General features: G+C 39.5%; 2 protein-coding genes across 2 annotated transcripts in view; one reads left to right on the top strand and one right to left on the bottom strand.

The window, feature by feature from the left end:
• The window catches only part of LOC103510462, a 29,806-nt gene extending 23,941 nt beyond the window's left edge, over window positions 1-5,865 (bottom strand). Inside the window, exons 1-2 of the mRNA XM_026824496.1 lie at window positions 5,738-5,865; window positions 5,043-5,237 (exon numbers count right to left, since the gene is read on the bottom strand). Of these exons, the coding sequence (XP_026680297.1) occupies window positions 5,043-5,150 (108 nt within the window). The 5' untranslated portion in view covers window positions 5,151-5,237; window positions 5,738-5,865. The remainder of the gene's footprint in view (window positions 1-5,042; window positions 5,238-5,737) is intronic.
• Window positions 5,866-6,447: 582 nt separating this feature from the next.
• The window catches only part of LOC103510461 (UHRF1-binding protein 1-like), a gene marked incomplete at its 3' end in the record, with an annotated part of 32,046 nt that continues 19,120 nt past the window's right edge, over window positions 6,448-19,373 (top strand). Inside the window, 8 exon segments of the mRNA XM_026824495.1 lie at window positions 6,448-6,599; window positions 7,130-7,331; window positions 8,037-8,228; window positions 8,650-8,875; window positions 9,543-9,709; window positions 12,919-13,090; window positions 14,362-14,482; window positions 15,854-16,016. Of these exon segments, the coding sequence (XP_026680296.1) occupies window positions 6,556-6,599; window positions 7,130-7,331; window positions 8,037-8,228; window positions 8,650-8,875; window positions 9,543-9,709; window positions 12,919-13,090; window positions 14,362-14,482; window positions 15,854-16,016 (1,287 nt within the window).

The following is a 19,373-nucleotide window of genomic DNA, read 5'->3' as shown; positions in this document are numbered from 1 at the left end:
AGGGAGAGAGGGGAAGGGGAGAGGGGGGAGAGAGGGAGAGAGAGGGGGGGAGAGAGAGCGAGAGGAATTAAAAATCCAAAAAAGAGTTCTGCCAGCCTAGTTCATTTGGAACCTCTAGCTTTTAAGCTCTGGGTCGCGGGTTCGATGCCCGCCCGAGGCGAACTTCATAACTACCTGAGCGAGATATCCGGTGGTATAGAGGCAGCAAGTGTGGCCCGCGCTAGAGAGGAAGGTATCAGCTCACTGGATGATTCGTACAGGAAATGATTTGCCCTCAGATACTCGATACAGGAATCAATACACTCGAGTACATTGGTAGATTTACTGGTAGCGGAGGATAGCGTGCATTCTGTGTACAGTATAGCGTCCTCTATGCTACGTACTATGCCGCAGGCGATTACTTCCAGAATGGCCCGTTTTAGAGAGTCGGAGATGTCGCTTTTACCTGAGAAACGAGACAAAGAGGTGAATCAATTATTAAGATAATCAGCGTTTATATCTATTAGCATTATTTGTTAGGTTTATATTAGACATCCTATGTATTAACATTATTCTTACCGTTTTTATTATTGGATATTATTATTATTGGATACTAGGTATACGATACCTAGTATCCAATAATAATAAAAACGGTAAGAATAATATCTATTAGCATGTTTCTGAAAATATTGTATTTTCTCCACAGCGAAGCTCGGGGCAGTCAGCCTAGTTGGCTTGGAAGGATAGCGCTAGGTTACGGGTTCGATTACCGCCCGGGCCAAATTTTATCCAAGAAAAATATATTATGGTTTCCCCGGAAGAGCTGTCTTTCTTCTATTTTTTTTTTCTTCTTCTTTCAAAGATGAGTGTTCCATTGCCGTTTTTATTTCGTAGCAATGAAACAACTGCTACATTAGACGCATGTGGCCTGTGTCGTAGCATGCCCATCCCGTAGTATGCCTCTCTATCCCCTTCTTCTCTCTTTCGATTTCAAACCTCTTGAAAAAATGACTTGTTATTATACACATCTGGACATCTTTTCAGGGATCGCTTTATTAATTTCACTATTTAATAATAAAAGAAAGCTTACGATACTTGAATTGATTTGCTTACCGTTTTAGAGAGTCGGAGATGTCGCTTTTACCTGAGAAACGAGACAAAGAGGTGAATCAATTATTAAGATAATCAGCGTTTATATCTATAGCATGTTTCTGAAAATATTGTATTTTCTCCACAGCGAAGCTCGGGGCAGTCAGCCTAGTTAGCTTGGAAGGGTAGCGCTAGGTTACGGGTTCGATTACCGCCCGGGCCAAATTATATCCAAGCAAAATATATTATGGTTTCCCCGGAAGAGCTGTCTATCTTCTAATTTTTTTTTCTTAAGATGAGTGTTCCATTGCCGTTTTTATTTCGTAGCAATGAAACAACTGCTACATTAGACGTATGTGGCCTGTGTCGTAGCATGCCCATCCCGTAGTATGCCTCTCTATCCCTTTCTTCTCTCTTTCGATTTCAAATCTCTTGAGAACATGATAATAATAATAACACATCTGGACATCTTTTCAAGGATCGCTTTATTAAAACTTATATTTAATAGGTAGAATTTTGTATTTCTAACTAGGCTGGTGAAACTTATGTTTAATAGGTAGAATTTTGTATTTCTAACTATGCTAGCGAAACTTATGTTTAATAGGTAGAATTTTGCATTTCTAACTAGGCTGGTGGAACTTATATTTAATAGGTAGAATTTGTATTCCTAACTAGACTGGCGAAACTTATATTTAATAGGTAGAATTTTGTATTTCTAACTAGGCTGGTGAAACTTATATTTAATAGGTAGAATTTTGGATTTAACTAGGCTGGCGCATGGCGTGTCAAATACTTACATGTAAATCTAGCAATGATTTCAATAGATACCCTTCTAACTAGACTGGCGTGTCAAATACTTACTTGTAAATCTAGCAACGATTTCAGCTGATACCCGGCTGTCATGTCAGGCAGTGTAAACACCTGTGAGTTCAGAACAATATGCTCCACCAATGGGATGGGTCGAAATGTGGTGTAAAACAGGATGGCGTCCAACCAGTTAGCCAGTACGTTGAGATTGGGAAGTGTAGCTGACATTCCTACCAGTTGTATTTGTACGTCCTTGTTCCTGAACAGGGAGACAAAAAGTTGAAAGAAGAGATGAGAGCTACATAGGGAAAACAGTTGAGAGAATGGAATTGAGGGGGAGAGAGAAGCGAGGGAGGCCGAAGAAAAGGTGGAAAGATTGTGTGAATCAAGACTTGAGTGAGAAAAATTTATCAGGGTATGAGGTACACAATAGGGCTGCCTGGAAGAGACTGACAAGAAACACCGACCCTCGGTAGGAAAAGGCTATGGAGGTTTTTTTTTAGATAGAACAGAAGAAATTCATAGCCTTCTTCAACTTTTTCCGTGTTCAGACGGGGTCGGGAGTTTTTCGACAGCCTCTCAATCTGCCCTTAAGACCTTGTTTAGACTGCGAGAGTAAAGGGACTTTTCAGTCCTATGCTGGTAGTATAAACAAGGTATATTCTATTCTATTCTAATTGATTTGCTTACCCAAACAGCTTTGTACAGGTGGAATACTAGACAGGACCAAGGCTTTGGCTGCGTTTTCCTCGGCCTTATCACAAAGCAGATAGCTCTCCCCCGCCGTATCTTTACCCATCCGCCCTGCTCTCCCTACCATCTGTTTATATGTGAGTATATCCAGATGTCGGGGTGATCGCAGTATAACACGTCTAGCAGGTAGGTTTACACCGGATGATAGGGTACTGGTAGATACGAGCACTTTGATTATGCCTTTCCTGAATGCACCTGTAGAGAGAAAGTAAAGGTAGAAACACTCTATCACGTCACGTCACGTGAGTATATCCAGATGTCGGGGTGATCGCAGTATAACACGTCTAGCAGGTAGGTTTACACCGGATGATAGGGTACTGGTAGATACGAGCACTTTGATTATGCCTTTCCTGAATGCACCTGTAGAGAGAAAAAAGGTAGAAACACACTATCACGTCACGTCACGTGATGATAGTGGTATGATATGATAGAGAATCAAACTCGCGATCTAGCGCTTAAAAGGCAGACGCGCTACCTTCCGGGCTAACTTAGAGGTGGGAGAAAGTCAGCTGTTCCGAGAACGACCCCTATTTGTTTAGGATAAAGTTCGCTACGGGCGGGAATCGGATTCGCAACCTCGCTTTGGGAACTCTTTTTTTTTTTCTTGGGGTCGGCGTTTGTCGTCGGCCTCTCAATCAGCTTTAGAGTGATCACTTTGAGGCCAACTGGTTTTGGCTAAAACAAAATTTTCCGGGTGGGATACCCTTCGCACTCAACCTTTGCTATTGATATAGCATGAGGAAATTTGGACTAGTCTACTCCCTGTTTATAGTCCCCTAGCTAGACGCTGATCTACTCTCTCTTTATAGTCCCTAACAATAATAAAATAAAAACCCTTTTTCAAAGACCTCCTAATATTGTACCTGTGTTGCATAGCAAATTTCTCTCTCAAATTTCTTCTCAACTCACAGCAAATTTTCAAACTTTTTTCTAACTAGTTCTAGCTCTATTAGCAATTTTTTCTCCCTGAAAAGGAAAAGAAAATGTACCTACCTGTGTTGCATATATTTGAGTTTAGTGAGTAATAACTCGAGTAGGTATCCTCTCGCAGGATCTCCCAACATATGTAGTTCATCCACTACAATACACCCAAGTACACCTAGCTTGTTCTCTTCTATTAACCTGAAATATGAGATGTAGACATAACAGAGATAAACCTTAGAAGTAATACAGAGACAAAGCTTCCAAGTGACTTTTTACTTTCTATTACACCAGCCTAGTTAGCTTGGAGGTAGTACATCTGCCTTGTAAGCGCTAGATCACGGGTTTGATTCTCGCCCATGCTGTATTTCATCCGAGTAAAAGATGCAATGTACACTAGTGAAACTTGTTTCACAAAACCCATACATAAGTTTAACAGGTTAACACAGAGCAGTGCACACTGGTGAAACCGAGTTTCATGAAACTGTGAATTGACATATGGAACATATTTCATGAAATGCATTTCACTAGTGTGCACCCAAGATATTTTTTGCCATTCTTACCTGTTAATGATACCATTAGCTTTCTCAATAGTGGCTATCATAACATTCACCATTTTGACACCTCCAGGGGGCGAATAGCTGCCCATCCACCCATCCACTTTGATGCCAACTCCCTTGTAGAGCTTCTGAAAATAGTGCACCTTCTCTCGAACAACCGAGACAAATGGTAAAATAAACAACACTTTCTTCTTTCTTTCCAGCACGGTTTTCATCATGAGAATTTCAGCAACCATGGTTTTCCCCGCTGAGGTTGGAGCTGTGTAGACTAGATTCCTTCCTGCCAAGACACCATCCTTGGTTAGACACTCGACTTGCCAGGGAAACATTTCATGTATGCCCTTCTCAGCATATCCCTGGAGAAGCAAATAATAAGGAAATAAGTTGTGGAATGTGTTTTGAATTTTGACTTGATGATTTTGCATTTATTTCACCATAGATCTCTTTTTTTTTTCCTTCAACGCAGTGTCCAATTTTGGGTCTGATTGGGCTGCCAGAAACTTGGGGGTTTTTAAAAGAAATTTTTGGTTACCATAACTTATGAATGTTTTGTCTGATTTTAATAAAATTTCACCAATGTGTCTAACCAGTTTAACACTCAAGTACTTACATTTGAGTCATTATATTTTTTTAAAAGTTTCTCCTGAAGGAGCTTTTCCATTAAATTTTGGACTTCACCAGGCTTTGGGGAGCCCATAGGAGTTCTTTCTTAGTGTGAATTCTATAGTTCACTAAACCAGTATACATACTCACCTGAACAAAAGCCCTAAACCAACTTACGTCTACTATGGATGCTGGGAGACCCCATGATTTTAAACAGAGCTTTGCTTGTGTGTTTAACACAGAAACTTCTTGAGTATCTGTTGACTGATTTGGTATATCACCCATTTAAAGTTATTTTATTTATCATCTAGTACTAGGTACTTAACTTACGTCTACTATGGATGCTGGGAGACCCCATGATTTTAAACAGAGCTTTGCTTGTGTGTTTAACACAGAAACTTCTTGAGTATCCATTGACTGATTTGGTACATCACCCATTTCAAGTTATTTTATTTATCATCTAGTACTAGGTAGGTACTCTGGATTATATCCTCTCTGATACTCAACTTGGAAGATGATTGATATCTGGAAGAAAAAAGTTGGATGTTTAAAAGACAGTAGGTAAAATAGTTGGCTGCCTATAAGATTCATGGGTAGATGTGTATTTGAGCTATGAGCTTAACCCAACTTTTGGGGCTGTTTTCCCCTACACCTAAGCCTCAGCTTGCACTTTTTGTGATAAAAAAGAAAAAAATCACAAGTAAGTAATGGAGGGTTTACATTTCAGATTCAAACTCTTTCTTCTAGTTATCTAGTATAACAGGAAAAGGTCTCCATTTCATCACCTCAGACACGTGTAGAATCCCCCGTATAATTTCTTACAATTTTGTAAGGAAGGCTGACTGTTCACTTCCAGAGACAAGTGTGCAGTATCAAGATAAGGTGGTCCTGACTGATTTCTCATTTCAAGGAAAGTGATCATCCTATTCCCAAGTACTTACCTACAGAGTCGAGTTCATCAAATGAACTTATCAGTAGGTAGGTAAGGCTTTGAAAATGGAGATTCAGCCAAAATTGAAACTTACCTTCCTTTATTTTAATGATTGTCCGTATTTATGCGATCCTATTTCCTATGTACTATGTACATGTTTTTACTTTTTTTTTCTATTTTTCTCTTGAACTTTTTTTGTCACTTTTTTTTTCTCAAGTTTTCAGTTCAGTTTAAATTTTGAAACTTGAATTTTCGCGGTACCCGGCGCGCGCGTCCCGGTATCGTGCCATGTTGCCATTCAATTTTTAAAAGAAATACCGTACATTCGCGTACGGTATTCATTGCACACGTACGGTATTTTTTTTTTTTTTTTTTTTTTTTTTTTTTTTTTCGTTTCGGCCTACAGAGGACTACGTAGTTCTTACTTCTTATCGTGTTTTCTTTTTATCCAGTAGATCTTCATTCTGGATGAATGGTCAGCTTTTCTCTCCTCTGACCATTTATTATTGGGTCTGGGGACAACAGTATAATTATTGCGATTATTTGTTAGGTTTATATTAGACATCCTATGTATTAACATTATTCTTACCGTTTCTATTATTACTGGATACTAGGTATTTGTGTTTTTTTACTCCGACTCGAGTTTCGCCTATCTTATAGGCATCTTCATGGGAAACTGACTATTCCCATGAAGTCAGTTTCCCATGAAGATGTCAGTTTCCCACACATGCGCAAATCGGCTGTTTTTCATTTTTTTTTTTTTTTTTTACAACTTTTACAAGTTGTTAAAAAAAAGCTTATCATTTATCTTCTCTGTCAAGGATCATCAGAGATAAGGCTGTCGTTAAAGTTAAAATAATGTATGTCTAGTGTTAATTTTCAAATGTATTTGTTATCAAGTGTTCACTAACCATGGTGTCTATCATTAAGAACCAAATTCTGAAACACCTGGAAAAGTAAGTTAAAAGTAAAAGTAGTTATTTGAACTTTCAGGTCTTATTCCTTATCATTGATTGAGAGATAAGGGCAGTTTCTTTCTCAACTGTTGAATACCTCCCTGTAAAAATATCTCTGTTTGAAAGACTAAACATGTGTCAGTACCTACTTCATGAAGATCTTTGGTCTGAATTTGATGAGTATAATGAGCAAAATGTAGTGGAAGTTGTAAACAAAAGTCTTCAAAAATAGTGCTTCAAACTTATCTCATGCTTACCTGAACTAGAGATAAAGGTGTGTTCTCTTATGCTTTTACAATAAAGCTATGACACCCATGGTACATTTCATCCCTGGTATTTTTTTTTTTTTTTCCATGGGTCAAACTACATCACCTTTTTTTGTATCCCAAAGATGGACATGTGTTGATGACTTCAAGATTCACTCAGCCTTGATAGAATAATCATTGAAGGTTCAACCTAAATCCTAACACAGAACAAGGGATTAAACATGTGGTTGTTAAAGCCCCAAATAATGAAACTTTATGTTTCAGATTTGCAAAGAATTTATCGGTAGAGAATATCAATTTGAGTACATTCAAAGGGGAAGGAGAGCTGAACTCTTTGGAACTCAATGAAATCGTGCTCACTGATTTACTCGAACTACCAACATGGATGAAAATGACAAGTGCTACTGTCAATAAAGTGAAATTTAAAATTCCGTTCACTAAGATCAAGAGTGTTCCTATAGAATTTGTAAGTTTGTATTCTTGATTTAGTTTGGTTCAGTCTCATTTTGGTATCTATATCTAGTATCTAATCAAACAGGATTAGGTAGTAACATGGTTAAAAAATACTACCTACTTATCCAACTAGGTACCCATGCTATTATATCAGGTAAACAAAATACTTAAAGTACCTAATGATAATCAAAATAATAACCATAACTCTTTGTGGTACCTACCTTAGGAGGTAAACCATGCCAACTTCCTTACTGAACTATTATTTTGGCACCAATGTTGCTTTTTTATTTATTTGATTACACACTAAGCATCACGGCCATGTGTGAGTTGCTTTTTTAAATTCATAAAAAATTGAAGTTTTAACGACACTTTGTGGTACCTACCTTAGGAGGTAAACCATGCCAACTTCCTTACTGAACTATTATTTTGGCACCAATGTTGCTTTTTTATTTATTTATTTGATTACACGCTAAGCATCACAGCCATGTGTGAGTTGCTTTATTAAATTCATAAAAAATTGAAGTTTTAACAGAACCAAATTGTTCCTATTAGGTATAATCTACTTCAGGAGCATGACTTTTTTTTTTTTTTTTAATGCTGACTATTTTTCATGTACCTTATGATTTGATGAAATTTCATGTAATTTCCTCAATCAAGTGCCAAGGGTAAAATTCCTTGGTTAATACTTGGTGTTTTTCTCAATGTGTTTTGTTTTCAGAATTTAGACAATGTTCAGATTGAAGTGGAAACATGTGAGAGTATACGGAGTATGTCCATGGACAGTGGTCTCTCTGCGTATTCTCAGCCAAGTGCATACAATGCTATCCGGAAGATAGTGGATGGTATTACTGTCAATATCAACAGTGTTACTCTCAAGTTCATCAGCCCTGCATTTGTGGCATCTGTTCATGTAAGTGAAAGTGGTTGAATTAAACACCTAGGTACCTTGTGAAATACTTTATCCTACTTAGATAAATTTAATTGGGTTTGATTTTCAATATTAATCATAAGATTCATAAGCTCAGGTGAAATCTATTTGAAGCACAGATCAGCTTTCAAAATGAATATTTTTTGGTGCTTCCCCTCTATTGGTAGAAGAACATGGAAAAAGAAACATTGACAACAGCCTTGGTTATTAAATTGAGTTCAAACCTGTACAAAAGCACCACATTTTTGAAGGGATTTCTCATTTAAGCAAGAGGTTCTCATGTAAGATCGTAATCTTGAGCTCAACTGCAGCTACAGGGATCCTGATTTTTTTTCTTCTTCTTTCATTTTCTCCTTTAATGGAAACACTATAAAGCTATAAACACCTTGTATTCATCTTCCAGATCCTCCGAGTCAAAGTGCAATCCAAGTCCCCCACATGGAAGGCCGTACCACTGAAGGAAACTCTCCTCAAAAACAAGGCCAAGACTCAGGTGCTAATATTCAAGGAGTTGACTTGGGATTCTGTCCGAATAGAAGCAAGATCCACCATGGACAAGAGTTTACCTCCGCTGCGATTGCTGACAAACCAGGCCAGGTGTCGAATCACTATCAAGAAGAGACTGAGTGGTATGTACTAAAATAGGTGTATTTTCCTTTTGGAATATCGTTGAATCCGGAACCAGTTTCGTTTTGGAATCTATTCAGGAAAATATCTCCCTAAATGATGATGAAGGTTTGAAGAGGTTTGACAGAGTGTACTGTAACTGCTAAGGTCTTATCGTCCCGAAATCGAAGAGAGAAGGAAGACAGGAGAGGAGAAAGCCAGCCGTTCCGAGAACGAACTTTATCCCATCAGGATAAAATACGCCCCGGACGGGAATCGAACCCGCGGCCTAGCGCTTACAAGGCAGACGCGCTATCAAAAATGAGAGAAGACTCTTCGATTCTTGGAATTTTTCATGAAACAAACAGCAAAATTTCATTCAGAGGCTCCTCTTTCAAATTACCTTGATGGACCCGGTATATCAACACACGAAGGGTGGCTCTGTAGTTGCAGGTCGCATTGTTTCCATCTCACTCTATCATGTGCTTTACATTTCCAGAATGGGTTTTGATGATTGAGTCTTCCTTTTTTTTAAAAAAAATAACCTTGATAAGGAGAACCAAAAAGGCAGATATATTTTGCAGAACTTCAAAGATGTAACAAAGATTTTGCAGAACTTCAAAGATATAATGACTGCTGAAACCCTCCAAGAGAAAAAAATAACTAATAAAAATTCCTTTTTCCTTTCAGACTCATACGTGTTAGGTAGTCGTCTGGCTCTGAGTCTGGACGATCTACTCTGGGTGCTGACTGATTCTCAGCTGACTGCTGCTCTTCACTTCTTAGACTCGCTGTCGGGTTTGGTTCAGCAAGCCAATGAACTGTCCAGACGAATCAAGGCCAAACGGAAGTTAGAGGTAAGTAGAACCTAAATGGTCTAAGGGTGTGTTCAAACGGTTAGAGATATTGTAAAAGTTAGGGTAAAAGGACACTCAAATAAGCATCATTCAATAGGATAAGGAAAGTCGTGTGATGTTCAAACCAGTTTTTTTTCCACGGGTTTTGTGGCAGGTTTCTCCTGGAGGAGCTCTTCCACCCAACCACTAATCTTTTCATTCACTGTGAGCCTTTAAGATATTTCACCAGGGAGGTCTTGAATGTTCCTAGACTTTGTGGGTCCCTTATATCCCTTTGTTTTTGAGACATTTTAATGAGGACTCCTCATTTTTTATTTTACTTTTTTATTTAATTTTAATTTTCAATAATTTTCATTGTTTGTTCGTTTGTTACGTTTCAGGAGCTATTTATATGTAATTGGTTGATTTTAAGCTCATAATTTTCGTTAATTTGTTATATTTTTTGGTGCTTCCCCTCTATTGGTAGAAGAACATGGAAAAAGAAACATTGACAACAGCCTTGGTTATTAAATTGAGTTCAAACCTGTACAAAAGCACCACATTTTTGAAGGGATTTCTCATTTAAGCAAGAGGTTCTCATGTAAGATCGTAATCTTGAGCTCAACTGCAGCTACAGGGATCCTGATTTTTTTTCTTCTTCTTTCATTTTCTCCTTTAATGGAAACACTATAAAGCTATAAACACCTTGTATTCATCTTCCAGATCCTCCGAGTCAAAGTGCAATCCAAGTCCCCCACATGGAAGGCCGTACCACTGAAGGAAACTCTCCTCAAAAACAAGGCCAAGACTCAGGTGCTAATATTCAAGGAGTTGACTTGGGATTCTGTCCGAATAGAAGCAAGATCCACCATGGACAAGAGTTTACCTCCGCTGCGATTGCTGACAAACCAGGCCAGGTGTCGAATCACTATCAAGAAGAGACTGAGTGGTATGTACTAAAATAGGTGTATTTTCCTTTTGGAATATCGTTGAATCCGGAACCAGTTTCGTTTTGGAATCTATTCAGGAAAATATCTCCCTAAATGATGATGAAGGTTTGAAGAGGTTTGACAGAGTGTACTGTAACTGCTAAGGTCTTATCGTCCCGAAATCGAAGAGAGAAGGAAGACAGGAGAGGAGAAAGCCAGCCGTTCCGAGAACGAACTTTATTCCATCAGGATAAAATACGCCCCGGGCGGGAATCGAACCCGCGGCCTAGCGCTTACAAGGCAGACGCGCTACAACCAGGCCAGGTGTCGAATCACTATCAAGAAGAGACTGAGTGGTATGTACTAAAATAGGTGTATTTTCCTTTTGGAATATCGTTGAAACCGGAACCAGTTTCATTTTGGAATCTGTTCAGGAAAATATCTCCCTAAATGATTATGAAGTTTTGAAGAGGTTTGACAGAGGGTACTGTAACTGCTAAGGTCTTATCATCCCCAAATCGAAGAGAGAAGGAAGACAGGAGAGGAGAAAGCCAGCCGTTCCGAGAACGAACTTTATCCCATCAGGATAAAATACGCCCCGGACGGGAATCGAACCCGCGGCCTAGCGCTTACAAGGCAGACGCGCTATCAAAAATGAGAGAAGACTCTTCGATTCTTGGAATTTTTCATGAAACAAACAGCAAAATTTCATTCAGAGGCTCCTCTTTCAAATTACCTTGATGGACCCGGTATATCAACACACGAAGGGTGGCTCTGTAGTTGCAGGTCGCATTGTTTCCATCTCACTCTATCATGTGCTTTACATTTCCAGAATGGGTTTTGATGATTGAGTCTTCCAGTTGCAGGTCGCATTGTTTCCATCTCACTCTATCATGTGCTTTACATTTCCAGAATGGGTTTTGATGATTGAGTCTTCCTTTTTTTTTAAAAAAAATAACCTTGATAAGGAGAACCAAAAAGGCAGATATATTTTGCAGAACTTCAAAGATGTAACAAAGATTTTGCAGAACTTCAAAGATATAATGACTGCTGAAACACTCCAAGAGAAAAAAAATAACCAGTACTCTGGATTATATCCTCTCTGATACTCAACTTGGAAGATGATTGATATCTGGAAGAAAAAAGTTGGATGTTTAAAAGACAGTAGGTGCCAGCCTAGTTAGCTTAGTTGGTAGTGCGTCTGCCTTGTAAGCGCTAGGCCACAGGTTCAATTCCCGCCCGGGGTGGATTTTATCCTGATGGTATAATGTTTGTTCTTGGAACGGTCCTATCCTGTCTTCCTTCTCTCTTTGATTTCGGGACGATAAGACCATAGCAGTTACAGTTCCCTCTGTCAAACCTCTTGAAAAAAAAAGACAGTAGGTAAAATAGTTGGCTAGCCTTTAAGATTCATGGGTAGATGTGTATTTGAGCTACAAGCTTAACCCAACTTTTGGGGCTGTTTGCCCCTACACCTAAGCCTCAGCCTGCACTTTTTGTGATTTAAAAAAAAAAATCATAAGTAAGTAATGGAGGGTTTACATTTCAGATTCAAACTCTTTCTTCTAGTTATCTAGTATAACAGAAAAGGTCTACATTTCATCACCTCAGACACCTGTAGAATCCCCCGTATAATTCCTTACAATTTGTAAGGAAGGCTGACTGTTCACTTCCACCCGATTAAAGGACTGTCTTTGTTTTACTCAAGATAAGGTGGTCCTGACTGTTTTCTCATTTCAAGGAAAGTGATCATCCTATTCCCAAGTAGGTACTTACCTACAGAAAATTTATTTTAAATTTATTTTTGTTTGCTTTGTAATTCGCTTGTTTGTAATATCTAATTTAAATGAAAAGTATAATATAAACGTGCAAGCTAGAGATAAAAAGTAAAAAAATGAATTCAGATTGTACGCGTTGCGGAAAAAAAAATCAAAATTTCAAATTTCCCGCCAACTTTACACGCTCATGAAGGCTCTGTGTTAAGTTACCACATCATTTTCCACACGCCGAGAATGACCTATCTCAGCCCAGTACATAAACACACCCTAATGGTCAAATCTTGACATTAACTAACAACAGAACCTAGGAAACTGATTGCCAGTCTAGTTAGCTTGAAGGGTAGCTCGTCTGCCTTGTAAGTGGTAGGTCGTGGGTTCGATTCCCACCCAGGGACGGATTCATTTTCATTTCTAGGAGTTACCCAAGTACCATGCTCAGTTAGTAGAGCAACAACACAGCAATAGTACAGCAACATCACAGCAACCTGAGGATACTAAGAGTGCGTTCCATTTTCATTTCTAGGAGTTACCCGAGTACCATGCTCAGTTAGCACAGCAACAACACAGCAATAGTACAGCAACATCACAGCAACCTGAGGATACGAAGAGTGCGTTTCATAAGCATGATGTCATGGAGACCTCGTATCATTTCCTATGCAAGAAGTTTGATATTCATCTGAGTGATGATCCAGGAGGTAAGAATAGTACATTTTGAAGAGTATGTAGAAAACATATTATCATGTATAATAGATTTTTTTTTCTTAGTTTCGGCCTACAGAGGACTAAGTAATTCTTACTTCTTAACTTCTTATCATGTTTTCTTTTTATCCAGTAGGTAGATCTTCATTCTGGATGAATGGTCAGCTTTTCTCTCTTCTGACCATTTATTATTGGGTCTGGGGACAACAGTATAATTAATTTTTATTTAAAAAAGACTAGTTTTTCATCGTCGTTTTTTTTCGTAGCAATGAAACAACTGCTCCAGTAGACTCTTGTGGTCCGTGTCGTGGCGTGCCCATCCCGTAGTATGCCTCTCATCAGATGGGAGATAAGAGCCACACTACTTCCCATTTAGGTGCTGGGTCAACACGAGAACACCAGAAAGTAACCCGTTGAAATATTTGCAATCGGAAAATGTGTATAAATTTTTGTCGATGGTGGGGATTTCTGCATGGCAAGCAGGCGTGTTACCATCGGGCTAACTGTGACCCTACACAGTGTGTTAATTGGTCAACCCGAGTTTGCGAATCCGGGATTCAGAAATATATAGAATCCAGGGCCGTATGCTCCAAATTTTCGGAGTCTGTCCTATGGTAAAGGAGAAAAATGAAGCTAATATCAGTCGCGCTTGGGTGATGTTTCAAAGTCATAGAGCAGGAAAAATGAGGACCAACGGAATTTTTCTTTTTCTTCTACGACTTCTAGATCCCGAGATAAATCGATTAAAAAAAAGCCGGTAAGTAAATCGTGAACTTTGACGTCACGGCATACGCGCCCGTAAGCGATGACGTCACATCAAATGTCCCGAGACAACGCATTAATGTGTTTGTGCGCATACGTTTCTGCGCGGTTCTTTCTGCTCCACCGCTAGCGCGCTTGCATAGTGGCGCTACCTAACGGACGAAAAAACCAACTGCGTAAAGTCTGACGTCACACATATTTGAACTTTTCGACCTTTTACAGTTATTTTGAGTTTTGACCTCAGATTTGGATTTTTCTCAATTTTTTACATAGGAATGGACCATTTATTTATAATTTTACAGTGTGTTAATTGGTCAACCCGAGTTTGCGAATCCGGGATTCAGAAATATATAGAATCCAGGGCCGTATGCTCCAAATTTTCGGAGCCTGTCCTATGGTAAAGGAGAAAAATGAAGCTCCCCTCCCCTCTAAATACAGCCCTGATAGAACCCAGCATCACTTACATTCAGGTCGCTAATATCTAACTCTTCTCTCTATTCCCCAGCTGGTCGCTCAATTCATCCAGACCTGACCGGTGGCGGAGCGTGGCAAATCACTCTGGTGTCCCTCCGGTTCGATTTCTACCCGTACCACCTCGCCTCTACTAACCGACAGCACTGGTGGAGGTAATAATGAACTGTTTACAATCATTTTTAGTAGATATTATAAATTTATAATGAATGAAACGACTGCTTTACTTCTCAAGGATGATCATAACACCTAAAGAAGTCACAGAAATCATTGTTAAAAGAACCCTGGTTTTCGTAAGAATTCTAGGGCTCTTCTAGATAACTAAAGGGAAAGTCACAAAAGATCTAATCAGGTCGTAGTGACATAGGGCTTGGTTGGCAGCGCGTCTGCCTTGTAAGCATTAAGCCGCGGGTTCGATTCCCGCCAGGGCCGGATTTTATGCTGAACGGATAATGTTCGTCCTCGGAACTGCTGGCTTTCTTCTATCCTGTGTTCCTTCTATCTTAGATTTCCGGATGATAAGACCATAGCAGTTGCAGTTCCCTCTATCAAACCTCTTTAAAAAAATCTATTACATATTTTCTTTGTTTGTTTGTCAGGTACACAGATTAGTAGATATTATAAATTTATAATGAATGAAACGACTGCTTTACTTCTCAAGGATGATCATAACACCTAAAGAAGTCACAGAAATCAGTGTTAAAGAGAACCCTGGTTTTCGTAAGAATTCTAGGGCTCTTCTAGATAACTAAAGGGAAAGTCCCAAAAGATTTGATCAGGTCGTAGTGACATAGGGCGTCAGCTTGGTTGGCAGCGCGTCTGCCTTGTAAGCATTAAGCCGCGGGTTCGATTCCCGCTAGGGCCGGATTTTATACTGAACGGATAATGTTCGTCCTCGGAACTGCTGGCTTTCTCGTATCCTGTGTTCCTTCTATCTTAGATTTCGTGACGATAAGACCTTAGCAGTTGCAGTTCCCTCTATCAAACCTCTTAAAAAAAACTATTACATATTTTCTTTTTGTGTACCACCTCGCCTCTACTAACCGACAGCACTGGTGGAGGTAATAATGAACTGTTTACAATCATTTTTAGTAGATATTATAAATTTATAATAAATGAAACGACTGCTTTACTTTTTACTTCTCAAGGATGATCATAACACCTAAAGAAGTCGCGGAAATCAGTGTTAAAAGAACGCTGGTCTTCGTAAGAATTCTAGGGCTCTTCTAGATAACTAAAGGGAAAGTCCCAAAAGATCTAATCAGGTCGTAGTGACATAGGGCGTCAGCTTGGTTGGCAGCGCGTCTGCCTTGTAAGCATTAAGCCGCGGGTTCGATTTCCACAAGGGCCGGATTTTATGCTGAACGGATGATGTTCGTCCTCGGAACTGCTGGCTTTCTCCTATCCTGTGTTCGTTCTCTCTTAGATTTCGTGACGATAAGACTTTAGCAGTTGCAGTTCCCTCTATCAAACCTCTTTAAAAAAAAATCTATTACATATTTTCTTTTTGTGTGTTTGTTTGTCAGGTACACAGACAGTACCCCGCATTACCAGTGGCTATCGGAAGCACAGGAAAGCTTCAAGAGCAAACTCGCTCATGTGATGGATCGACTACAGAATAGCCCGCGCCGAGCTGCTGTGAATAACTCCGCCACTGCTAATGCTACTGCTCCTAATACTCCTACCTCGGTAATCCGGCAGTGATTTTTACTTTCTATTACCCTTACGTATAGGGAACCTATTTTTTTTTTTAATATAGAAATAGAATAAAAGTAACGGGAGTGTCGAAGAAGAACCAAGAGAGGAGACTGCAGTGGTATGGGGGGGGGAACTTGACAATATAAATTACAACTGTAAATAATAGTATGTGGAACAAGGTAAAAAATAAATATACGAGTATCAATGTGTTGTGCCGTTAGTAGAGCGAAATTCCCATAATAGAACCATTTATTTTTTGTTAAGTTGAAGTTAAATTTTAATTGTGAACATCATACACATCAGCTCTTGGTAAAAACCATAAAAAAAAATGAAAGAAGAGATGAGATCTACATAGGGAAAAGTGTTGAGAATATGGAAGTGAGGGGGAGAAAAGGGCGAGGGAGGCCGAAGAAAAGGTGGAAGGATTGTGTGAATCAAGACTTGAGTGAGAAAAAATTATCAGGACATGAGGTACACAATAGGGCTGCCTGGAAGAGACTGACAAGAAACGCCGACCCTATATAAGTAGGGAAAGGTTAGGAAGAAGAAGAGAACTGTAACAACGGAATTCTTATCGTTCCAAAACCGAAGAGAGGAGAAAACCAGTCGTTCCGAGAACGAACTTCATCTGTTTAGAATAAAGTTCGTCCCGGGCGGGAATCGTACCCGCGATTTAGCGCTTACAAAGCAACCGTGTTACTCTCCGAGCTAATCTGGCTTTTAAAGTGATGATGTTTTATTTATTTTTATTTTTTAAGAGGTTTGACAGAGGGCATTCAGAGGCTCCTCTTTCAAATTACCTTGATGGACCCGGTATATCAACACACGAAGGGTGGCTCTGTAGTTGCAGGTCGCATTGTTTCCATCTCACTCTATCATGTGCTTTACATTTCCAGAATGGGTTTTGATGATTGAGTCTTCCTTTTTTTTAAAAAAAATAACCTTGATAAGGAGAACCAAAAAGGCAGATATATTTTGCAGAACTTCAAAGATGTAACAAAGATTTTGCAGAACTTCAAAGATATAATGACTGCTGAAACCCTCCAAGAGAAAAAAATAACTAATAAAAATTCCTTTTTCCTTTCAGACTCATACGTGTTAGGTAGTCGTCTGGCTCTGAGTCTGGACGATCTACTCTGGGTGCTGACTGATTCTCAGCTGACTGCTGCTCTTCACTTCTTAGACTCGCTGTCGGGTTTGGTTCAGCAAGCCAATGAACTGTCCAGACGAATCAAGGCCAAACGGAAGTTAGAGGTAAGAAGAACCTAAATGGTTTTGAAAGGGTCACCCAGAAGGCTGATAAAACAATAGCAGCACTATCAAGGCTACTGCCGAGAGTTGGAGCTGCCGGGGTTATGGAACGTGGAATATTTTATAAGTAACTTTTTAATAATCGCACGTTTTTTTATTATTTCTCTCTCTCTCCGTTTAACTCTGGTTTTTGCTACCTTTTTTTATCATTCAATTTTCAAACTCTTTTCACCAAACTATTGTTACATATTTTACAATTTTATGCAGTAATGGTGAAACATTTATGTACCTACATTGTCATTGGGTAATGAGTATGTATGTACTATTTTCAAACTCTTTTCACCAAACTATTGTTACATATTTTACAATTTTATGCAGTAATGGTGAAACATTTATGTACCTACATTGTCATTGGGCAATGAGTATGTATGTACTAAATGTACTATTATACATTAGGTAATGACTGTAATGAGTACTTTTGTTATCTTTTAGCCACACGAAGGCGGACTAATGTCTCAGGTATCTCACCTAGCGCTAACTAGAGTACCCAGTATATCTTGTCTGTTAGCCTCGATCTTACTGTCACTCTGATAAAAACCTGATTCAATTTCCGCCCGGGGCGGATTTCATCCTGAAGGGACAAGGTTCGTTCTCGGAACGGCTGGCTTTCTCCTATCCTGTCTTCTTTCTCTCTTCGATTTCGGGACGATAAGACCCTAGTAGTTACAGTTCCCTCTGTCAAACCTCTCAAAAAAAAAAAAAACACGAATCATAATAATCATTGTAAGCGCTAGGTCGCGGGTTCGATTTCCTCCTGGGGACGGCAGACGGACTGGCGCTTTCTCTTCGCCTTCAGGACGATAAGACACCTCCGGTGTTACAGTTCCCTATTAGAGTGACAGTGTGGGATCGGGGTATAACCTAGTGTGTGAAACACCCGCCTAGTAGCTACCTATGTATTTCTTCCTGTCAGTCTGTGCTAGCTTTCTAACCTATAGTTTGTGTAGAATAGAAAAATATCCTTCCACTGAAATTGGGGCCTATTCCACGAAATAATTCTCACGTCAACTTGTCAGATAGTGGGAACGTGTGTGGAAAAAGCTACAGACCCAGGTCTGTGGGTCTGACAGACCTAGGTCTCGATCTTTTTCCGCCGCACAAAGACTGTCTGACAGACCCAGGTCTGTGAGACCAATGTCAGACGGTCTGAACGCGAGTGGCGGTCATTATAAAGTGGCGGTCCTTCTTAGCCAACTATACTGACTCATATAAATGATAAATCTCATTAATCAAATTATCAGTGATTGACGCCCCGAGCGGGAATCGAACCCAATGTCTTGCACTTCCAAGGCAGGCAGTACTACCCTCCAACCTCCAATATAACTAGGCTGGCAATATAATACTGAGGTTGGTTTGTTGGTAATAATTAATAAAATAATAAATATTATGCAGTTTCTTTGTGTTATTATATCACAAATTTGGTGCTCACTGCAGCATTGTAGGATTTTCCCAATCTCAATAATCCTAACATCCAATGTTTACCTACCATGCTGGCACCGATCACTATGCGCATTTATATGTCAAAGCTACTCATTTTCCTCACGAGACTGAGTGGGCCCCGCAACAGCCAATCACGGAATCAATCTTTTGCATGTTACAAATTTCTTGACCCCGCCGGGAATTAAAACCCAGGTCTCCCGCGTGCAAGGCGAGCGCAGTGACCACTATCCATGGGAGCTGACCAACAAATAAATATTAATTAAAATACACACCTGTGATGAAGTGAGGCTGCGCGGTAAACACCCGCCTTGTGCAGAGGGCAAGTTGGGTTCGATGAATATTTTGCCGTCCGCACCACGTCTCAGTTTGAGTCGGTCCAGGCACGCTACTATAGGAGGTACAGGGGAGATATGTGAGTCAGGGGGGCAGAGGTGCACGTTAATACTGTCCAAACATATCTGCAATAATAACATAAAAAAAGATGTTTCACTGTCGTCTTCATTTTGTAGCTATTAAACAACTGCTAGGGACAAGGACTCTGATTGTTATAGTTTCCCTCTGTAAATAACGTTCAATAAAAAAAAAAAAAAAAACAAC

This window comes from Diaphorina citri, unplaced genomic scaffold, assembly GCF_000475195.1.
Source record: "Diaphorina citri unplaced genomic scaffold, Diaci psyllid genome assembly version 1.1 scaffold602, whole genome shotgun sequence".
Classification (NCBI taxonomy): domain Eukaryota; kingdom Metazoa; phylum Arthropoda; class Insecta; order Hemiptera; family Psyllidae; genus Diaphorina; species Diaphorina citri.
Note: the sequence above shows the minus strand (reverse complement) of the source record. Positions and strands in the feature narration are given on the sequence as shown.